This window comes from Nyctereutes procyonoides, unplaced genomic scaffold, assembly GCF_905146905.1.
Source record: "Nyctereutes procyonoides isolate TBG_1078 unplaced genomic scaffold, NYPRO_anot_genome, whole genome shotgun sequence".
Lineage (NCBI taxonomy): Eukaryota > Metazoa > Chordata > Mammalia > Carnivora > Canidae > Nyctereutes > Nyctereutes procyonoides.
The window spans coordinates 4,880,169-4,903,521 of NW_026575160.1; the positions used below are offsets into that span (position 1 = coordinate 4,880,169).

Sequence of the window (23,353 nt, forward strand, 5' to 3'; positions counted from 1 at the left end):
GATGTGGAGCTGGTTATATCAGTAGGCACGATTTATTTGACAATCATCACAAGAAACTCTGAAACGCAGTGCTATCTTCGGCGATCAGGCCCTAGCTCTGCTTCTGTACTGCATATGCTAAAAACTGGTGCCAGCACATTCTAAAAGTGACAGTTATAAATCAGTCTCTGGGCAGGAAGAGCCCAATGAAAAGCTTACAGGAAGATAAAAGCCTTTCAAGTAGAATATGGCACATGAATTGGTTTTATAACTGGGGACACACTATGTTTAGCCATTATTTAATCTGAAATTTCATGAAACATCCTTTTTAATGCACATGCTGAGATAATTGTGGCTAGGCCTTAGTTCTGACATTTCTGAAGGTACAAATACTAAAGATAAAACGTGACTGCAAGAACCATATAAAGTTTAGATTGCTCAGGATCGTTTCTATATAAAACTACAGTGAGCTGAACTGTGACAGATCCTGTAACATACAACTTTTCTTCATGTCATTGCATCTAAATAAGTAAGACTTCACTATTGTAAATGCTATTTATATGCATCTTATTCACATATACGTTATGATTCATTTACCCATCTCAGTGGCTAGAAAATCCTTTCTAAAGATCTCTCTCCTACACCTGTTTTGCTTGTCCCTTTGTTCCCCAGAGCCTATATTTCTTCTTTAAAGGGATTTCTTTGGCTTTGAGAACAATGGCTGGGAAGCTGGCCTCAGAAAGGGAATAAAAATGTTTCTTTGATACTTTGAAATAAAAATTTTCCCTTGGAGTATCTGTCCAATTACAGTACAGCAATCATTAGGAAATCAGAGCATGGTAGACAGAGCTTTGCTTGAAGGCATCTATTCTAGGAAACATGGAATCCTGCCATGGTGCCATGCGGTGTCATGAGGCAGTGAGGACACAGTCACATGAGCTTTCCAGCTACCTGCCAGGGTATGAACCGTCCACAATGGCACCTGCTCTGGCTTTCACTCCTCAGATTCCTGTGGACCTGCAGGAGCATCCTGTAAGCCATCCAGCCCAGCTGCATTCTGAGGGTGTTCTTTCTCCCCTTCCACAGAATCCTTAGGGTTACAATCCTCTTGAGAGATTCCTGCTTCAGCCTCTGGCTGCTCTTCATTAACACAATTAGAATTGACATCAAGTTTGCCATCTGATAAAAAGGGGGAAAAAAAGGTCATTTTGTTATTCCTACCAGGTATCAGTCTCTCTTCTAGATGCTTTACTTGTATTAAACTATTTAATCCTCACAACAGCCATGTGAGGTAAATGATTTCTGCTATCATTATTATCACGATTTTTAACAAATGGGGAAACTGAGAGAAGAAGGGTTTGGCAACTTGCTCAGAATTTCACAGCCAGTATAGCAGCAGCAGCAGGATTTGGACTCAGGCCTCTGGCTCCACAGCCAGGCCTTGAAATCGAAATGCTTGTCTGGGATCTGACAAAATGTGCATTCAAATCCAGCTTTGCCATGAATTAGCTTGAAGTCTTTGGGTAGGTTATTGCCTGTGCAGGGTTGTTCCCTTGGTCCAGAAAACAGAAGAAAGCACAGCAGTCAGAAAGCCTGACTATTCTTTTAACAATTTATTTGTACAAATTAAGTTTAATTTTGTGCAAATCATTCAATTCTAATAGCGTTTCTCAAGCAGGTCGTAAAGGCAATGCGGTCTTCTGAGGGGGGATGTGGAAGTACTTTGTATCAGAGTCAACTGGGCAACTTTTTCAAACTAGATGTACTCTGCAGAACCTATGATATATTCTCAGGGGTGAGGCACAGGAGTGGAGGTGGTTTTCTACTATAGTCTGTGAATCATTGCTGAAGCAATTCACTTTCTGGTGAAAATGAGTCATATACCTCATAAGGGAGGGAGAGAAAAAAATAATATGGAACTCAATGCCCAGACACTGATAGAAACTTAATCTGTACATCTGATCTGCAATGTAATCTGTAATTTATAAATTTACTCTGTAATTTAACCAAACCTTTGTACTTTAATTAAAATAAATCAATAAATAAATGTTCCCAACCTTAAAATCCTTGGGTAGCCATGAGGGGAAATTTAATTATTTCCTTAGTCAAAGACCTTAACATCCTTTGTGAGCAAATAAAAGTAAATACTTATCTAGAGTCCCATTGCTGCAGAGCATTCTCATGAGTCAGAATGTAGAATACAGAATAAACTATTCCGTAGAATTCTATCTCTGTCTTCCAGTGACTTCTAGGCTAACCATATTCTATACATTATCCCAACAACCCTAAATAAGGACACATTTAAATGTCATTCTTCTATTGGTCATCTCCAAGTCTCCTTGGTTCCCTCCCCCTCCACCCGGGAAGACTTGGTTCCTTGGTGCCTGTGTTAATATCAATAATAATATCATTCTTCCCAATGAGGAGCAGTATATACATTGCTTTTTATATACTTACTGTTTTCCTCTTCACTCTTTTCTTTGGCAGCTTCCAATTGTTGTTTTTCATAAATGTCCTTTAGATTCTTACAGATTTTCTTATGTGCAAACCAGTGTGTTTTCTGGCAGGTTTGATCACAATATATTACCTGAAAACAGTTGTAAGTTTATTTCACTTCAAGAGCTGTGATTGCATGATATTCCAACTACGTCATTAAACCAAGAACTATACTGTAAAAAAATGTTGTTTCCCGTGCTTTCCTTTATTTTTATTTTTTTAAAGATGTATTTATTTTGATAGAGAGTGAGCATGCCAGAGCAGGGGGAAGGAGGTTGGGCAGAGGAAGAGAGTCCCAAGAAGTCCATGCTGAGTGTGGAGCCCAACACAGGGCTTGATCCTACGACCCTGAGATCATGACCTGAGCCAAAACCAAGAGCTGGACATCCAACCAACTACACCCTCCAGGTAGCCCTAAGCTTTCTGTTAAAACCATGGTGCACACTAATTTATATTTTTAATTTTTAGGTTACACTTTATAACAATGGATAGATAATAAGTGGTCTACCAAAGACTAACAAATGATTTATGAAGAACCTACTATGTGTCAGAATTATACAATGACAAGGAAGATAGTTGTCTCAGAGGAAACTAGGGTTGAGAAAAAGCTGGATGGAGCAGCATTGAGAGAGGCAGATACTCAACAACATGATTTACATCCTAGTATAGGTCATAACAGTAATAGGAGCACAGAGGAAGCAGTGACTCACTCTAAATGAAGGGAGTCAGTCAACGGAGAAATGGGAAAGAAGCATTCCAAGCAGAGAGATTATCTTACACAAAAATGCAATTAGGAAAGTGAATTATATGTTGAAGGACAGCAAAAAGTTTGTGTAAATGGAGTTTAGAATTTTGCAAGATTATATGCCAAACACCATGCTAAGCCCTTTATATAAAAAGAACATATACTGTAGATTGTTTCATTGGTCCTGACTCTTATTTTTCCCTTCATGTATACACTTTCCCATGTGACTTCAAAGTTCTTTTCACTGAAGGGAAGGAGAATTCACTTTAAACTTGGCCATGTGGTATGTTTTGGCCAAAGGAATGTCAGAGCATGACAATTTCAAGACTAGACTTCCAAGGGATCTCATGTGTTTCTACTTGTCCACTTTTACCTCTGCCATCATAATTAGAGCCGGCTCAGCCTGGTCTGCTGGTCCAAAGAGGATAAGCGATATGTGGAGAAAAAGTGCCCCAGCTAACCCCAGCCAACTGCCAACATGGGAAATTAGCAAATGATTGTTTTAAGTGTTTTATATGCAGCGACAGTTAACCAATGTAGATGGTCTCAATGAATTCTCACAACCCCATTTCACATACAAGGAAATTGAGGTTCAAAGAAGTAATTAAAGGAGATGAAGCTGGAGGACTAATTAATTAGTTAAATCAAAATGTAATGGGTATGATGAAGATGCTTAAGAATGCTAACCTTACAAACAATAGGAAATTAATATCATTCAATTAATTAATTAACATAATTTATAGGGTACACTGAATGTACAGATGAATGCTTGTGATGATAGTATGTGTGAGAAGATACATGCATTCCAAAGATAATGCTGCCAGAAGTGGGGAGTATAGTTCAGAGAGCTTAAAGATTGGTGGCCGTAGGAAGGGAGTTGTAGTTTTACAAGGGAGAGATGATGAAGAGAATACAGTTCAAGTCACCATCAGAAGATTTAAGATTGCATATTTATGAACTGTCCTATTCTAGGTCCTTATATCAGCACCCGTCTCAATCCCTTACAGAGAATCTTTCCCTCCTTCATTCCTTCATTTACTCATATTCTTTCTCTCCTGGAAGTGGTCTGTGCAGAAGCTGGGGCAGCCTACAAGTCTGACAGAAGATAGGGCAAAGACCTACACTTATCCCATACTTCTCTTCCAAAATTACTTTCTTCCAAAATTACTTTTAAGTATTAGATGCACTGAATTAGCATTTACACTATATTAAAATGTATTAGAAAACTAATGTCAACCATTATATGTTTTTTTCAACCATTCTATTTAGAGAATATTAAAACTTCAAGTTGGATATGAAATCTAAGCCAGATCAATGAACTTCAAAGAACTTCACTCTTACCATCTTGCATACGGAACACCTTTTACTTGCTCCCTTTTCGCCACAGGTAGTGCAAAATTCAACATCCACAAAACCCACCTGACCAGTGATGGCTTGGGTAAGTACAGAGAATGCAGTAGGATCAGAACCCTAGAATAGGTATGAAGAAGAGAAAAACACACTTGAAAATCACCATGGAAAGACTACAGAGATGACACTTCATAAACAATGTTGTCTAGAAGCAGGCACACAGAGACAATATCTATATGGCTAGCAATGACACAGACTTTATCTACATTACCTTTAAAAGCATGGCTGTTTGTGTGAACTACTGCTTCAGAAAAGAATTGATGGTATGGCTGAATAACGACATGGCATCTTGTCACTGTTAGGTGGCAAGAACTCTTTCTTCTTTTTTTTTTTTTTCTAAAGATTTTATTTATTTATTCATGAGAGACACACACACAGAGAGAGAGAGAGAGAGAGAGAGGCAGAGACATAGGCAGAGGGAGAAGCAGGCTCCATGCAGGGAGCCCGATGTGGGATTCGATCCCAGGTCCCCAGGGTCAGGCCCTGGGCCAAAGGCAGACGCCCAATCGCTGAGCCACCCAAGGATCCCGAATTCTTTCTTACATAAAGTCTCATCCTCTACCTTGTTAAGTAAGAATTTGTTTAGGTTACCAGAGCTCTTCCCATGGAAAGATATTCAACTTAAAAATGAACAGGATGCTTTACTCAACATACCCTATAAAATCAGAGACATTAGCTAGTCTTTCAGAAGTTAAAATATATGCTGTCAGTTGATAAAGCAAAACATCTTTAATAGAATTCTCTGTTACAATGCTGATGCAACACTTCTTAAATGCAGCCATGCCCCACACGTCCTGCTGAGCTCTGTGACAGGGAGAGGCCAGAGACCCACCGGAGGCAGACAGGTCCAAAAAGCTCTGGAGGGCCCAGGCATCCACGGTGCAGGAAAGTGCCACAGGGGATCCTCATGGCACAGCAGCCAACCCTGAGAATTACCAGGCCACAGGAAATAATACTGCTTCAGAGGCTTGTGAACTCATGAGTTGAACAAAACGCATTAGAAAGTAAAGAGTGGCTAACTGGGACATTCACAACCACAAGTGTTCCAGATAAATAAAGTTTTCAAGAGAGAATATGTAACTCTTAAAGAACAAAAATTTTAAGGAGAGAAAGTTTTCTAAAATGCATGATATACCATCTCATCTCTATTCATAAACCTTTTCTCAATGACTCATATCACTAAGACAAACATTAACAATTATACTGCATAAACTTGAATGATAATCATTCCATGATACACAGCTACAATGAATTGTTCAACCCCACAATGGTCTGCTTTGACTTTTTTTAAAGTACATCTGGGCTATTTTTAGTTTTGCTGTTTTCCCCTTGGAAGGTGGAATGTCAGCTACCTCTTGTTAGTGTTGGAAACACCCCCTGGAGGCAGTGCTAGCTGCTTCTCTGCATCTGTTCCCATAACCACTGCACTAAGAGAAGCATAATTTCATTCAGCATAACATGGTTTAGGCCAGCCGAAACTGCTCATTGCCCCCCAGACAACCTGTGAAGCTAAGAATAGTCACATTGCACAGGTTTCTGAGAGAGCTCGTGTTTGCCACGATAGACCCCTTTCCTTTTTCTTGCCTGCCTGAGATAAAAATGTGAGCTTGGAGGAAGAACATCTGATACATTGCAACCATGAGGTCATAAGCATGTGTATAATCATCTTTACAGCTAAAGAATATTGGGTGGAAAAATGGGAATCTATTCTTGAGCCACTGTGACAGATCTTGCCTACCTACTTTTACACTTCTGAGTATATGGGAAATAATAAACCCTACTGATTTAATTCGTGGTTAGCTAGAGTTTGATAGGTGTACCAAAACACATTCATAATTGACAAACCACCCTCATAAGCTGCTAAATTTAATCTTCTAAATGCCCAAATACCAAATAGCCAACTATATTAAAAAGTAAGGGTAAAAAAAAAATCTCTATGTGAAATCATGGAGAACTCTCAGGGACAAATCAGTGCGTGAACTTCATGAAACCATCCAGTCTCTTGAGGTCTTTCTTATTTCATGGTTCTTTAAATTTTTTTTTTTTTAATTTATGATAGTCACAGAGAGATAGAGAGAGAGAGGCAGAGACATAGGCAGAGGGAGAAGCAGGTTCCATGCACCGGGAGCCCGACGTGGGATTCGATCCCGGGTCTCCAGGATCACGCCCTGGGCCAAAGGCAAGCGCCAAACCGCTGCGCCACCCAGGGATCCCCTTATTTCATGGTTCTGAATAGATTCTTAATGTAGGAAGAAACATCTAGAATCCACTTGTCCTTATTTTTCTCTCTGAGAAGGATGGGACAGCCTAGAGGAGGCAGAGAAGAACCCACACTGCCTGAGAGCAGGAGGAAGCCATGGATGGGACTAGTGTCAGGATCAATTTCTTACCCAATAGAAAAAGGCTGATAAAGGTTTTGATTGAAATATATTAAAGCATGACTGGTATAGCTACAGTGAACAGAAATGTGTTCAAACAGGGAGTATCTTAGGAAATACTACTTAAATATATAGAAAAAGGGCAATAAATAATTCAAAGAACAGATAATAAGTTGACATTTACTTCCTATAGCTGGGAAGTATGAATGTAATTTTGATAAGTATGGAAAATTTGTATCAGAGGCCTTAAGGTAGAATATAAGAAGCTGAGACATACCTTGAGACTGTGTATGAGGACATACAATGAGCCTCCCCATGACTCATCCCTTCATATCTCCAACCAAGCAGACACCATCAATAATCATTTCCTACTTTCATCCAGTGTGGGACTTTGTACTGGTTTTCCATGAGTTACAAGTGTACATGTGTGTATCTGTATTACATAGCAAGTGTACCCACCTTTACAGATTTCACAGAGGTCTTTAAAATGTAATTTTCCATGTAACCATCTACATTCCAACATAGGAAAATATTATTTATTAAACCATGAGCTATATATATAAAAATGAAAGAAGGGGATCAAGAGTGGGAAACAGATGAACAGAAACAGGGTTAACAGGTATATCCATTGCCATGTCTATTCCTGAAAACTGTCCAAAATAACAAATAATTATTTTTCTGTTAAGTAAATAAATTATTAATAAACTAATGCTAAAGAGAACTTGCCTGTGATTGTACAAAATAGGGTAATTAGGTCTTAACTGGTAGAGTTAACTTAGTTATGAGGAGCCTTACAATTTCAACAGGAGCAATGCTTCGCACCAGCTGCTGGAGGAGTGTGGCTTCACAGTAAGGAAATTTTCTGATACTTTCTCTGATGATCTTTTCTTGATATACGGGAAAGCCATCAGAAGCTCGGCCTTTTAACAAGCTGAAAGATATTTTTTAGAAAGTAACTGAAGTTGAATCTTGGAAGCATTTCCTCCCAACTGAACCCATGAACTTTTAGTTTCTTTGCTACTTAAGATTTTCATTGTCTCTTCAAATCATGAGGATAGACTAATTCAAACTGCTGTTCTACCTGAATGTTAGGCTAGCCCATATCAGGTTTACAGGCCCTGATATGTATTTATAAAAGTGACCCCTGCCATAAAACACACTAACCACCATTACCGGATTAGCTAGTTACTTATTACCATGCCAGTTATTTGTACAAAGTGTGAAAACTCTCATTAAGTCACACCCTTCTGACATAGTTCACTTTTCTCAGTAAAACTATGGAGGAATTTGACCCTTGGTGGTCAGAGAACAAAGATAACATGCAGCTCTCCCAGGTTCAGTAATGGAGATAAGCTGAGCACCATTATGAATCCAGAGCCACAACCTATGGCATGGCATACCCATCCTCAAAGTTGGACTTGGGTTACTTTCTACCTTTTACACATCTACTTAACTTCTCCAAACTTCAGATTCCTCACCTGTAAACTGGGGATAACAAAAACATCATTGAAAAAGTAAAGTACTGAAAAATCACTCAATCTAAATATAGCATTGCCTCTTATTTCCTACAGACTATGAACCCAACAATAACAACTGCTGCTAAAATGCTTAATATTTTAATCTATAATGAGTTTTCATATAACAAAACATTATCCATTTGGGTATATTTTACACATGACATGGTAGAAACAGTACCTTTTGATCAGAGTGTCCAGTTTATTCTCTCCATCTTTTAAGAAGTTAATGCATTTCTGAAAGATACAGCTGATGTAATGCATTTTCATAGCCAATACTTCATTCATGTCTCTTTGCTTCATACATTTCTCACAAATTAAATCCATCACTTTGTAGCATTTATTCAGAGCGGTTTCTTCTGCCAGCAGAGGATTCTCATTTATAAGCATCACGATCTAGAAGAAATTCCAATGACCTTAGAAATTCCATGAGAGGCTTTTCATTGTACAAATTAGATTTTTAGTTTTGGTTGATTTCAACAGATAACCAAATAAAATCTTTCTTAGGGTTATACATTTACTAGGTTAATTCAAATTAGAATGCAAATTGCCAATGATCAAAGTGAAAAAACTAATATAGAAGGACCCTGGCATCATGAGATTTCTTGAAATCTGTATATATAAGCTGTCCCATGATCTGTCCTCAGGCTAAACCAGGTGTTAGTATTCCACTGAGAGTTATGGCTTTAGATTCTCTGTTAAAAGCACTTTTACTAAAGCTAAACACGGCATATTTACATATGCTTTATATACAGAATCAATTCAAGCAATCACTACTTATAGCCAACATTACTAGAATTTCACAGCTAGGAGTACTATAATTCTCATTAATTCTTATTAATTCTAAGGAAATGAAATTTTAAAGGAACTAAGCCTAAAAATAAAAAGTGTATTACTTTCCAATTAACTATATTTCTCTGTGGAAATTTTTATGATATGCTTCTAATCTTCTATGGTGATGAGAATAGGTCAAAGAGGAAAGCAAAAATAGCCTTAAAAAGAGGAATATTAGAGAGTTATCAAATATGATGCATTATGAGTCCCACACATCTTATATATGCACAGATTAAGTACAAAATCAGTGTAAGGAGTATTTTTTACTGGCTTTGTAATCGGATAATTACCTACCTGAAGGTCTGCACAGGGTATGACATAACAGTAATGTAAACACATGCATAACATGGGCACAATTGTATTCACAGAGAAGTCAGTGTTTGCTAACCTATGTGTTACAGCTAACTACCTATCCTGGGTAATGTAAATGTCAGGGAATTACAGATAACAGATTTCATGAATTAGATCCTTTTCTTCAGACATGAAGAAAAACCATTTGTTAACTTATGTAAATCCCATGCCTAGTCTCCTACCTGGAAATTTAACATAGATTAAGTATTCTTGTGAAATTAAAATATTATTTGTACTTATTTTTGATACTACTAGATTGATATATAATCTAATATTTTACTTAAAGTATAGCACTCAAAAATAAATGATGGGTCAAGAAATAAGTATAATGAAAAGCCTTGTTGATAAATTTGCCGATGACTTATCAAAAATTAACTTTTGGCAGGAAAGGCTCATTAATTACATGTTTATATTTCTACTGTCAACTGCAACCATTTGAAACTATTCAATATTTTTGTGTAAAGCATTTATTATCAAACCATAGGATGTTAAACTTAAAAGTAAAAACGTAAAAAAAAAATCTCAGAACCCAGACTAATGATTTTTTCTTTGCTATGACAGTAGGCCTTATTTCATAATATCCACCCCTATACCTGAAGAAAAATGATATATAACTACCGCTCTACTATGAGCTTACTGAAACATTTCATAGATACACACAAAAGAATAACATTTGAACTAGTTTCCTTCCTTTAATCTCTGTAGCATTATAAAGCCATCCATTATAAAGAAAATCTCATTATTAATTACTGAAGAGAAATAAACATATTCCATTAAGCATAAAAGCCTGATACCACTCATCTCCCAAAGAACATTAGAATATGCTCATACAGTGGCATTTTGAATTATTTTTATTTTTTTAAATACCTTTAAGAAAAAATTACCAAACCAACGATTCTGGGCTTAAAAAGTTAATAAGCAAAGACAGGATCACTTGGGTACATCTGTCTCCTGACTACTTAGGGACCCTGCTCAATTCTGTTGTCATTTTTTCTGTGATTCTTTTTTTTTTTTCCTTTATAACCTCTGTATTCCAGGCATCAGCACAATTCCCAGAGTCCCTGTTGAAAACAAACATCCTTAACGCTACAAGAGCCATTTACCCTTGACGCAAATGCAGCTGTGTTAAGTGCACTGTAGTGAAAAGGTGAATTGTGTATCGAGGAAGATTTCTGTGCTGCTTTTTAAAAGGTCTGTGACTTTATAGAATGGCTGTTAGTTACTTTTTTATAATACACCCCAGGAAGACCGTGGCTGGCTTGGAAAGGGGTAAAGCATTGAAAATAGGGCACCACAAAAGCACTGTACAACTTTTATCCAAAGTGTGGGAGAAAAAAGGTTTTCAAGTGAATAGATCATTTATACCTACAAAAAGCAAGGTCTGATGTGAAAAAAGGAACTATAATCATAGAATAATGTCTCTTATAAGACCAAGTGTGCTAAAAAAAAACAAAATGTAGGCTATTTCAGTTTCTATATCTTTACCATTTATTGCCTTCATAAATATACCCTTATTTTAATTTACTCAAACATGTGCTTTTAAAAATAATTAGAGATACAATAATTCTTAGGCCATTTAACCTGAGAGTCTAGGTTCCATGTAAAATAAAAAAAAATACCCCAAAGGCTCAATTATCACAATTATTGAGATTATTGCAAGCTCAAGGGGGTAGAAACATAGATATAAAAGACAGTGAATCAGAAAAACAGAGAATTTCTTTAGTCTAAACTAGAAGATCCTATAATGCTCAGGCTGGAAGGACCACAAGGGCCTTGTAAAACCACACATATTTTCTACATCGAGAAATACTATATCCCTAGGAAAATTCTTGTCTTCCCACCCTAGCCTGTCCCACCTCTAAAAAAAGAATGCCATGGACAAGGAGTTAGTTCCTATATAGAGGTTCTCTTTTCACCTTTATATGCTGGGGGAAAAAAAAACAAACTATTGATACTGAAGCTAAATATTTTTTAAAGGTTAAATTTTAAGTTCCATGTAATCTCCATCATAAATATAAACATTCAGTTCATGGCTGAATTTCTTTTTTTCCCCACTTAGGTTCACAGCAAGTGTTACCTCCTGGGGTTCTTTCAGGATGTGTAGTAAAACATTTGAGTTTTGAAATAAAAAACAGAATAGACTCCACTAGTCTATCTTATGGAAGAGGATCTGCTAGTTTGTCGTCCTTCTTGCTGGCCAAGAAAATTCATTTGGGTGGAATGCCATATGACAGGTATGTTTTGTTGGTTTGTTTCTTGAGCTTCAAAGTCTGTATGCAAAGTCTGTATGTATAAAGTAATAACCGGACATATAATTTGGAACTTATACCTTCAAAATGAGTGTCAGTCTTCAAAAGAGTCACTTTATGAGAACTATCCACTTATTTTAATGGTGTTCCGGATGTTCCACAGATTCACTATAATAGACTTTAAGGGAAATCTATTGCATTGCATTTAGAGTAACATTTTGTATTAAGGGAAAACCTCAATCTTTGATCCAATTTACCATCTTGCTCACCAGAAAGTTCTGAATTACTTTCAAATCTACATATATTATGAAGAAAGATATGAATAATTGAAATTTGAAAAAGAATTCTTTTTTTTTTTTGAAAAAGAATTCTATGGGTAGCACACACAGAGTTTTCTGTAACGATTCCTTGAGAAAACTATACTCATTTGGATTGATTTATAAAAAATAAAGTTAAAAAAAATTTTGTAAACAAAAAAAGGCTGTATGTAAACTATGAAGGAAAGAGCACTGAAAATAGTTCAGAATGGCTCTTGAAGTGTCTCTGTTAAGCCAAATGAACTTCCAGGTTGGTCTAAAAAGTTGGATCATCTGTGTGATTTGACTAATACTGGAAGAGCTATATTACTTAAAGGCATCAAATAGCTACTTGTATTAAAATACGTGCTCATGATTTCAGAACATTTGCTGGTAGGATAATTATTATATCCTACCCTTCCAAAATCCCCACACCAGTCTGTGTACCAGGTTCCAGCTTCTGCGAGTATTGGCTGCTATGGGCTCAGAGCTGCCTCCTGCTCCAGAAACCTGCCTTTATCCATCGGTAGTTGCCTTCTTGGTTGGCAGTACCTGGGAGCATGTCCTCTCCTTCAGGGGACAGGCCTCAGTTAATGGCAACTGAGTGATACAAAAGCCTGCTCCCTTGCCTCTCTGGAGCACTAACAGTTCAGAGCTCCCAGTGAGATGAGGTGGAAGGTAGGCTTCAGCTGAATCCACCTCTTTGCCTAGCTTTTCCTCCTGGTCCAGTCTGTGTCCCTCACTCTCTTTCAGGTTTCAACTGAGAGCACCCCTTCACCGTAACAACTGAACAACAGGCCCCATTTCAAGATCCACATCGGCAAGATCCAACCAAGACGACGATGATCTTATATAATTAAGAGCAGTTTAAACTCTGAAGCAATATTTAAATAAAGAGCAAACACTACCTTGACAGGATGAAGGTTTGTTGTAGTAATAATTTTGTGCAGTGGGCCTGCCAACTTTGGAGGCAGTTTTGGCTCTTTATCCAGTCCCTGGGGTTTAGTGTAATAATCCAATCTCTCTCGAGGAAAGAAATTGTTGATTATAGTCACACAATCATGTTGACCTTTTAATAGAAAAATAGGAAATTTGTTATTTTATTATTCAAAATGTGACATTTTCCATTTTTTTATTATTTATGTTGCTGTATTCTCATGAAGTAAACATGCATCAACATCTTTAATTTTCAGGAAAAGAGAGTAGAAGAGGAGAAGGAGGGGCAAAATGTTTTGAGGAACATTTATGAGCATGCTTTGTGAAGTCCAAAACATAATTCCCTTTTAAAGACACAGAATCTATAGTACATATGAAGATTATGTGGATACAAAAAAATGGATTTCAATTTATAATTGACCCTAAATATTTGATATAAGTTGCTTGTTTTCAATTAAATTTAAATGTATCTTCTTACACCCTTACAGAAATGATGGTCATTCTTTCCTAATCACATCTAGCTTTCTTTACACAAAATATATATTCTATAAAAAAATAACAATAATAATAACAATATACTAATCTCCCCAAATTTGAGAAAAGCTTGGTCTCTTTGTAAAATGGATTAGAGAAAAAGTTTTGCTGGCATAAGCTTGGAATTCACAGTATGGCTTCTTAAACATCCCTATGCCACTTGTCTAAGCCATCTCTAGAGGTAAAACTGGTTCTATGAAAGCAAAACTGTCCATGGAAAAGCTGGTAGCCTGAATGTATATTCCTGTCACTTCCCCATCTCCAGCTCCCTCACCACTAACTCTCTGGGGCAAGGAAGTGGCCACTCTAGGCAAGCAGGCCGAACCTGCAAGGCACTTTCACAGGTGCAGGCTCTTTTGGGATCTCTGGAGGAGAGACTTCTTCCTCTTTTCTGCCTGCAGAAGGCAGAGGAACCTGCCTCCCAGCAGCAGAGAGTCCTGGGAAGTGGGTTCAGGCACTGGGGCTCCCAGAGAGTAGTCTGCCCTGGGTGGCCTGTGTGGTCCCTAACCACTTGTGCATAGTCTTAGGAGTGTCTGCTTGATCCAGCTGACAAAGGTGATCTGCAGGGGGATTTCACTGCAGACAGGGTGGACTTGGGTACTTGAGGCTGGTAGAGCCCTGCTTGCCTGGGATTTCATAGAGTACAGCAGTTTCCCACTTATGTCTCAGTGAGGGCAAAATATCTACTGATTTGCTGACCCTGGGCCCACAGGCGTAGAGACAGTGGCCCTTCCCTTCACTACTCCATAATTATGTCAGCTCTACCTGGCTGCCTAGAAGATATAGAGCAAAGTACCTAAGGGGATCCAGCATCACAGAAGACTATGCATTGCCTCCAACAGATGGCTTCTGTGGTGGGAAGTATACTTACAACATGGACCACAACCACAACCGAACCACAGCTGTATCACCAAACTAGAACACTGAAATTAAGTAGACCAATTACAAAATGTAAAATTTCGTGGACTACAGAAAGATTTGAAAATTTAAAATAGACAAAAAAAATTAAAATAAAATTAACAAACTGAAAGAGGTAATCCAGGTTACTACTGAAGACTAGAATAGTAATGTTGAAGATGGAGTAGATGTAATATCTTAAAACAGAGAAAAATGAGGAAATGGAAATAAATCATTATGGAAGAGATGAGAGCTGTAGGGAGGATCCAGGAAATGTAAAGGTGAAAAATAATAGAAATCCCTGAGAGAAAAGGAGAAATGGATAGGGAATTAATAATTAAACAAAGGATAGAAAAATATGTCCCTCATGTGAAGGGAAATTTTAGTGGTGATCACAATCTCGTTTTTGGCATTCAATGCTGTTCTTAAGTACCGAAACACCGGGTTGGTTGGTTTGTTCTTCCTTTTTGCCTTTCCTTTTTTTATTATTTTTTTAATCAAAAAGCTCCAACATATGTATCTTGAGAAGTCAAACAGTAATAGCATATGTTAAAAATATGAGATGCTCTGTTAGGCAAACAATCATCTCCATCTCCATAATGTTCATAAAGGGAAAGACACTGAGAATCAAGCAAATCCCCTACTATAAGCAGGAAATGAACATGACAGCATCAAAATTAACACAGGTCCTTGTGTATGGGAATTTATAATGTACAGGAAGGAACAAGAGATGAAGACAAACTACATTGTTTTCTTAAAACACAACCTACATCCAGCTTCCATTAGCAGATGTGTGATGCTATTTAATAATAATAATTTTAAAAAGCGTTCTAAAATCTACTAAAAAGGGAGTGAAGGGATGGGGTAACTGGATGATGGGCATTAACGAGGGCATGTATGTAACGAGCATTGGGTGTTACATATAACTGATGAATCACTGAACTCTAACTCTGAAACTAATAATATACTATATGTTACTTGAATTTAAATAAAATTAAATTCAATTAAAGAAATAAAATAGCTCCTACAAAAAATCAAAATCAATAGAGAAAGAGCTGAAGGTAAAGGAAATGGGGGAAATATGGACTAAGCTTGTTGCTATATTTTCTTGTCAATCTCTCCACTAATATAGTCAGGAAAATCCCCATGAACAGTTGGCAATATTTATACGTAAAAATACTGGCTACATAACAATGACACTATCATTGGACTAGAGGTCTCTTTAGTAAGAAGGACAACATAATATTACTTTATTTTTACTTAACTTCAGGGTTAATCTTTTTTACATTTTAGATAACGCTTAGATTATCTTAATATTTTATTTTAACTAATCTGCTAACAATGTTATTAGAGTGATATATATTTAAAGTTCATAAATTTTAACTTAATTTACATTTGTGTTTATAATTGAAACAAATATTTAGTTTTACTGGTGTTAAATTAAATTACTTAATTCTGGATAAATACAAATAAAATAGTACTACTATTACAGAAAATAAATGCTGGGCGGGACGGTGGGTGGTCAGTGTATCATCTGGGGCCAGTATTACCTTCTCTAGACTTGAGTCTTCCTGACTGAATGGGCTCACTGAGTTGGTCCTAGGCAGGATTACTAAGAACATGCATACACACAACTAAACACATCTTAGTAAATTTTTTTTTATTTTTTAGGATAAACTGAAATTGAAACACCCTTCCAGAATGAGAAATGGAAAGTTTACAAAAGAAAATAAATTCTCATTTCCAAACATTTACAAAAGCATGAAGTAACTTCTATATATGACTGAGGAACAGAACAGATACAAGGACCATGAAACTAGCCCTGGTACAGCTCCCATTCCAGAGAGAAAAGTAAATTTCGGTTATGATAGGTTCCAAATCATATTCCAACCATATTCAATCTGAGAAGGTCCTGTAACCCAAACCTAAATGGGAACAGAGAGCTTAAGATGGTGGGGGAATGGAGCACACCAGCCGTTAGCAGCAGAGATGGTTAACCCGAATAATGGGTGGCAGCAACACGTCTCAGAAATTATTGTGTTGATAGTGAGGATTAGTGAAAGAGAAGTAACTCATCGTGAATGACAGTCTAATAACATTTTGATACTAAAAATACTAAACTCTCTCAGCAAAGTCCACAGCTGGTAGCAGTGGTGGAAGAAGAAAGGAAAGGCGTGTTGTCTGACAAGGCAAAAACAGAAATTGTGAAGAAATACATGACTTAGGAGGATTTTCTCATGTTAGAACCGCTAAATAGGCAAATTCAGTGCCTTGGGGGTGGGCCATGGGGATAGTTTTGTTTTCGCTTTCAAGGAAGTGACAAATACGGGTTTAATTAGGAGTACTGTGAATAGGAGATAAGCATTAGTGGAATGGGAAAGCATTCTTGACCTTTCAAATTAATAAAAGAAGAAAAAGATGTACTCTGATATGACCAGGCCAGCCATGTTAAGGAAACACACACACACACTACACGCAAGCACAAGCAAAAACAACCACCAACCATGAAGTAAAACAAAGCGTAAAAAAAATAAGGTAAAAGAGGAGGAATGCAATCAAGTTTATCAGTAATCCTATATACACATAAGCTAAATATCTGTTAAAAAACAGAGACTATCATTTTGGGTTAGAGAAGAGAGCACACCTACATGGGTTTATAAACATAGGAGTATAGCAGTAGTTACCCTAAAATGAAATAATAAAGATTGAAAATAAAGAGATAGGCAAAGAGATTATTGATAAATGCAAAAACTCAAGAAGGAATCAAGAATGGCTATAACATGTAAATTGGTGCAGCCACTCTGGAAAACAGTATGGAGGGTCATCAAAAAGTTAAAAATAGAACTATCCTACCATTCAGCAATTGCACTACTTGGTATTTACCCAAAGGATACAAAAATAGTGATTTTTATGGGCACATGCATCCCAATTTTTATAGCGGCAATGTCCATAAGAGCCAATGGATAAAGAAGATGTGATATATATACACACACAATAGATTATATATATATATACACTCTCATACACACAATAGAATACTACTCAGCCATCAAGAAGAATGAAATCTTGCCATTTGCAATGACACGGATGGAACTAGACGATATGGTGCTAAGAGAAATAAGTCAGAGAAAGACAAATACATGTGATCTAACTCATTTGTGGAAGTTAAAAAAAAAAAAAGACGAACTTAGGGAAAGGGGAGGAAAAATAAAATAAGATAGAAACAGAGAAAGAGGGGATCCCTGGGTGGCTCCGTGGTTTAGCGCCTGCCTTTGGCCCAGAGCGCGATCCTGGAGTCCCGGGATCGAGTCCCACATCGGGCTCCCTGCATGGGGCCTACTTCTCCTTCTGCCTGTGTCTCTGCCTCTCTCTCTGTGCATCTGTCATGAATAAATAAATAAAATTTAAAAAAAAAAACAAAAAAAAAACACAGAAAAACAGAGAGAGAGAGGCAAACCATAAGATTCTTTTAACTATAGGGAACAAACCCAGTGTTACTGGGGGGGGCAATGGATGAGCGGGCAGGGTAATTTGGGTGATGAGCATTAAGAAGGGCACTTGATGGGTGTTATTTGCAATTGATGAATCGCTAAATTCTATCCCTAAAGCAAGTAATACACTACATGTTAACGTGAATTTAAACAAAATCTAAAAAAGAGAGAGAGAAAAGAACAGTCTATCAGAAAAAGTAGAAATAAAAATTAAAACAAGACAAAGAGTGGCATTCAGCAATCTAAAACCAATAGCAATATCATAAAAAATAAAGAGCTAAAAATATTTCCATTAAAAATAGGAGAAAAAAAACCAGACATGCCAATTTTCACTATTATTTCTTCTTACTTGGAAGCCTGGAGCTAATTCGAATAGAAATAAACTCCAATTTAAAAAATATATATACAAAAAAAAAAGAAAGAAATTGAGATTCTAATAAAAATGACAAGAAAAAAACAGAAATCCATAGTTTTGTCCTTATTACCTGTAACCAGCTAGAAATGACAGTGTGGAAGTAGTGGGGGGAATTCTCCTTACAACATGAGCAATAACTATAAGCTATTTAGAAATAAACTTTAAAAGAATGTAGTTTTATTTGAAAGAAAGAACTTATGTGAAGGGAATCTGATGAATATGACCAAAGGACCAAAAACAAGTAAAAGAAACAAACAAAAATATAAAGGTATACCATGCAATTGAATAGGATATCTTATCATAGAGCTGTCAATTCTCTGCCAATAATTACATAACCATTTAATGAAAGTCCAATAAGAACAAAAAACAAAAACAAAAAAACAGGGGGAAAAATGAAGGAGGAAAGTATTCAAAGAGAAATAACTGAAGGGAACATTTTAAAGTCAATGTGATCAAGGGGGATCCCTGGGTGGCTCAGCGGTTTAGTGCCTGCCTTTGGCCCAGGGTGCGATCCTGAAGTCCCGGGATCGAGTCCCACATCATCAGGCTCCCTGCATGGAGCCTGCTTCTCCCTCTGCCTGTGTCTCTGCCTCTCTCTCTCTCTCTCTCTCTCTCATGGCTATCGTGAATAAATAAATAAAATCTTTAAAAAATAAAAATTAAAAAAAAATAAAGTCAATGTGATCAGACAACGTGGTATTAATATAGAAAATGACAAGCAGCCCCATGGAAGAGAATATGGGATCCAGAAATAGATACCACATATAAGAGAATTTAATGTACCACAAAAGTGGTATTTCATTTTCAGTGGGAAAATGTTGAGTGGTTTCCTAAGTGGTACTGTCACAATTAACTAAATATCCAGGGGGAAATGAACTTTAAAAAATTAAATCTTGAAAACACACACACATAATCTGAAGAACATTTAGGAGAATACTTATCTAACCCATACTCAAAAACTCTTTTGTCAAGACAAGAAACATGGAAACATAAAAATGAACTATTTGAAACACATTTGATAAGAAGTTAGCATCCAGGGATCCCTGGGTGGCTCAGCAGTTGAGCATCTGCCTTCAGCTTAGGACATGATCTGAGAGTTTGGGATCGAGTTCCGCATTGGGCTCCTGCATGGAGCCTGCTTCTCCTCCCTCTGCTTATGTCTCTGCCTCTCTCTCTCATGAATAAATAAATAAAATATTAAAAAAAAAAAGAAAGCATCCATAATACACATAAAGCTCCTCAAAGCAATATGAAAAAAGACAACCCAAAGAAAAAATAAGTAATGAGTATGAGCAGCCACCCACAGAAAAGTACAGATGACCAACAACAAAAGCAGCTGAATTTCATGAATAATAAGGGGAAAGTAAATTCACAATGTAGCATCTTTGCAGCTATTAGATTGGCAAAAATGAAAGAGTGAAAACACCCAGTTCTGATGAAGACATTAATAGGAATGTGAATTGCTATGTCCTCTTGGAAAGCAATAAAGACTTATACTAAAATTAAATATATTCAGACCCTGTGTTTGAGTCATTGTACTTCTGAGAATGTGTTGCACGTACTTCTGACAATGTGTTGCACATATTAAAGCATCACCATGTAAAAATGGAAGATCAAGGATCATTATTACTTTATTCATTGTGAAGTGATTTTTAAAAAATTGTCAGCTGGGCATCTGGCTCTCGATTTCGGCTTAGGTTGTGGTCTTGGGGTCATGGGATTGAGCCCTGCGTCCAGCTCTGTGCTCAGTGGCAAGTCTGCCTGTCCCTCTTCCTCTACTCCCCACTCACACATGCTTTCTCTCTCTCTTAAATAAATAAATATAATCTTAAAAAAATAACCTGTAAAATTTAGCGATAGGGGAGAGCTAAATGAACTCTGGGTGCCTGTATCAGAGAATATTAGGTAGCTGCTGGCATCACTGAATTGAGAGCTACTGAGATGATGAGAGGGACTTTCAAGGCATACTGGTCAGTGAAGGATACAAGTTACAGGGAATATATTTGTATGATAAATCTTTAAAAGATAAAAATTTTTAAAAGATAAAAATCCTGCACATGTGTGCACATATTTATGTAAACCCCTGCTGGAGGGCAATAAAAGGGGACAATGACTTTTTAAAAAGAGTAACCATAATGGAAAATATGTCAATCAAAGAGTTTAATTTTTGTCCATGAAATTAATCTATACAGATTAAAATGGAATGAAAACATCATTCTTAAGTTCTTTCATTTTAAGATGGGATTGTGGCCAATTTCTACCTTAGATTTTTATGGATATAGTAGTGTTAAGAAAAATAAAAGGAAAAGAGCATTGGATTTATTTTGGAAAAATAGGCTCCTCCATTTCTAGCCCTGTGATCTGAGGATAGTCAGCAAATCTCTGTCTGAGCTCTGTTTTGCTACATTGTGAAATAATGAAAACTTACAGAGTTAGGTAGAACTTTCTTTGATCTAATTGTTGAGCATCATGGCACAGGTCAGAAAATGGAGGTCTCTGGAGGGGAATGGAATTTGCCTATGATCTTGTAATGATTTAGCAGCAGACATGAACTAAAATATGAGAATCAAGATTCCCAGATTAGTCTTGTACTGACACCCTCAAAATTAGCTTGGAGGTGAGTTAGGGACAACCAGAGCACCCTTAATTGTGGCAAATAAATATTATTCCTCTGAAGTTTGTACTGAAAAACTATACTCTTCTCAAATCCTCCTAAAATTGAGATAAAATAATATTTGCTCTGACAGAAGTGTCATACAGTGACTCAGTGACTATCTGACTTATACACTGGTGGCTACCATTAGCTACCATCTAGTAGTTTTCAAATAATTTAATAACAAAATTAAACAAAATATTTGGTTAATGCTTCCTATATCAGACTAATTCCCACTAGATCTCAACTTAAATGTAATTTCTCTCGAAACCCCCTTGGAATAGGATAAAAGATCCCTCTCTTTGGTCTATTTCTATGAAACTCTTAAGTTTTCCCTTGAAGTATATTTCCACAATGCTTGTCACTGCTGTCAGCCTCTAACTGCTATGAACACCACTGTAACCAAAGTACCTAAAGTGATGCTTAGTGTGTAGACTATGAACATTAAGTATTTGTTTAACAATTTATTAATCTCACAAAAGCCCCCTTGCTGCATTCTCAACAAATCAGATATTTATATATCTGCCTCTCCATTTTTGGGCCATCGTCCTTAACTGCCAACTCAATGGGACCAAAATACCAATGATCAGATACTCATGCCACTTTCTTTAAACCCCTCATATTATGCCCAGTAAAAGGATTAATATACCAAGAAATACTAGGCACACACAATAAGTGTTTGCGCTTGATGAGGAAGATAATGAAGTGGCTATATATTATTGTTAATATTCCTTCCTATGAAAAAAATTATACTGTTGAAATTTTTATTAGGAACAGTAATTGATGGCATCCATTCAGTGGTACCTGTAAAGCTCCTTAGGTCAGCATCTCATTTAATCCTTTCAATAACCATGAACCAAGATACGATGAGGAAAGTGAAGTTTAGAATAATTAAGTAACCTGCTACTGAGTGGCATAACTGGAATTTCAATTGAGGATTATTGACTTCACAGTTCATGTTCTTGACTTTAGATTAAACTACTTCCCTTAAAGAAATAAAAGAAAAAAAAGAAATAAAAGATACTCATTCAAAGCATTTAACTACAACTAAAATGGTCCCATTATTCTTTGTATTTCATGAAGTAGAAATTCAAAATAGCTTTCTCATTTTCTCCAAAGTGTCACTGGATAGTTTACTAAGTTAGATAAACCCTAGTAAACTGTAAACATTTTTCTTTTTAAAAAATAAACAGGGCAGCCCTAGTGGCTCAGTGATTTAGCGCCACCTTCAGCCCAGGGTGTGATCCTGGAGACGTGGGATCGAGTCCCACATAGGGCTCCGGGCATGGAGCCTGCTTCTCTCTCTGCCTGTGTCTCTGCCTCTATCTGTCTCTGTCTCTCGTGAATAAATAAATAAAATCTTTAAAAAATAAATACATAAAATAAAAATAAATAAATAAATAAATAAATAAATAAATAATAAACAAACATGACAGCATTTGCACTTTGAGAAGCAAAATGATATTTTTTCATGGAGGACACTTTGGATACAACTTAAAATTGCCATAAAAACTCACCCACAAAGGCTGCCATCTGAGCTGCTGTTCTTCCTACAGAGTTTACAACATCTGTCTCAGCACCAGCTTCCAACATTACCCACGTGATGTCTTTGTTACCTGACATTAAAAAGGAACATATCAGTTAATATTAAGAAATGAATAATTCAAATACCCCCTTCTAATTTACCTGTACGTTTTTCTCCATTTAGTTTTAGGTTTCTATCTTGTGAATATTTTCATTTTTTAAAACATCATAACTACAATAGAGGAAAATAATATAAAAATCCTCATAAAAATTAACCTAATTTTTTATAAAGCCCCTTCAGGCAATACAAAAATAGGATAGAATTATCACTTTTTGTTAACAAAACAAAATATATGTTTCTTAAATATAATGCTTAGTGTAAAGTCAAAACAAAAAGTATCAACAATAAAGAGAGATAAAATGAAGTCTCAATTTAGTATCTACTAACCCATCCCAACCCTCATACCCACAGGCCCTGGAATAATGATTTAACAGGTGATGGTCTATTTTTCTATATTCTTTTCTCTCTAAACATCCATTTGCCTTTATTCTATTTGCATTCTATTACTAATGTAATCGTTACAGATATTTTGCTATTATAAACTATACTCAGTGGCCAGCATTTTCCATTAATTTTTGCAAGTTCAAACT

The 23,353-nt window shown here is 36.5% G+C and overlaps 1 protein-coding gene across 2 annotated transcripts in view; it reads right to left on the reverse strand.

Annotated features, from left to right (window-relative positions):
• Positions 1–4: 4 nt before the first annotated feature.
• ANKMY2 (ankyrin repeat and MYND domain containing 2) overlaps positions 5–23,353 on the reverse strand; it is a 36,178-nt gene continuing 12,829 nt past the window's right edge. Inside the window, exons 4-11 of one of the 2 annotated variants that reach the window (XM_055314493.1) lie at positions 22,696–22,794; positions 13,161–13,321; positions 8,704–8,918; positions 7,804–7,939; positions 5,463–5,555; positions 4,562–4,690; positions 2,437–2,566; positions 5–1,158 (exon numbers count right to left, since the gene is read on the reverse strand). In XM_055314493.1, coding sequence (XP_055170468.1) covers positions 974–1,158; positions 2,437–2,566; positions 4,562–4,690; positions 5,463–5,555; positions 7,804–7,939; positions 8,704–8,918; positions 13,161–13,321; positions 22,696–22,794 — 1,148 coding nt within the window. In that variant the 3' untranslated portion in view covers positions 5–973. The remainder of the gene's footprint in view (positions 1,159–2,436; positions 2,567–4,561; positions 4,691–5,462; positions 5,556–7,803; positions 7,940–8,703; positions 8,919–13,160; positions 13,322–22,695; positions 22,795–23,353) is intronic. The other variant, XM_055314495.1, reaches the window with a different exon arrangement.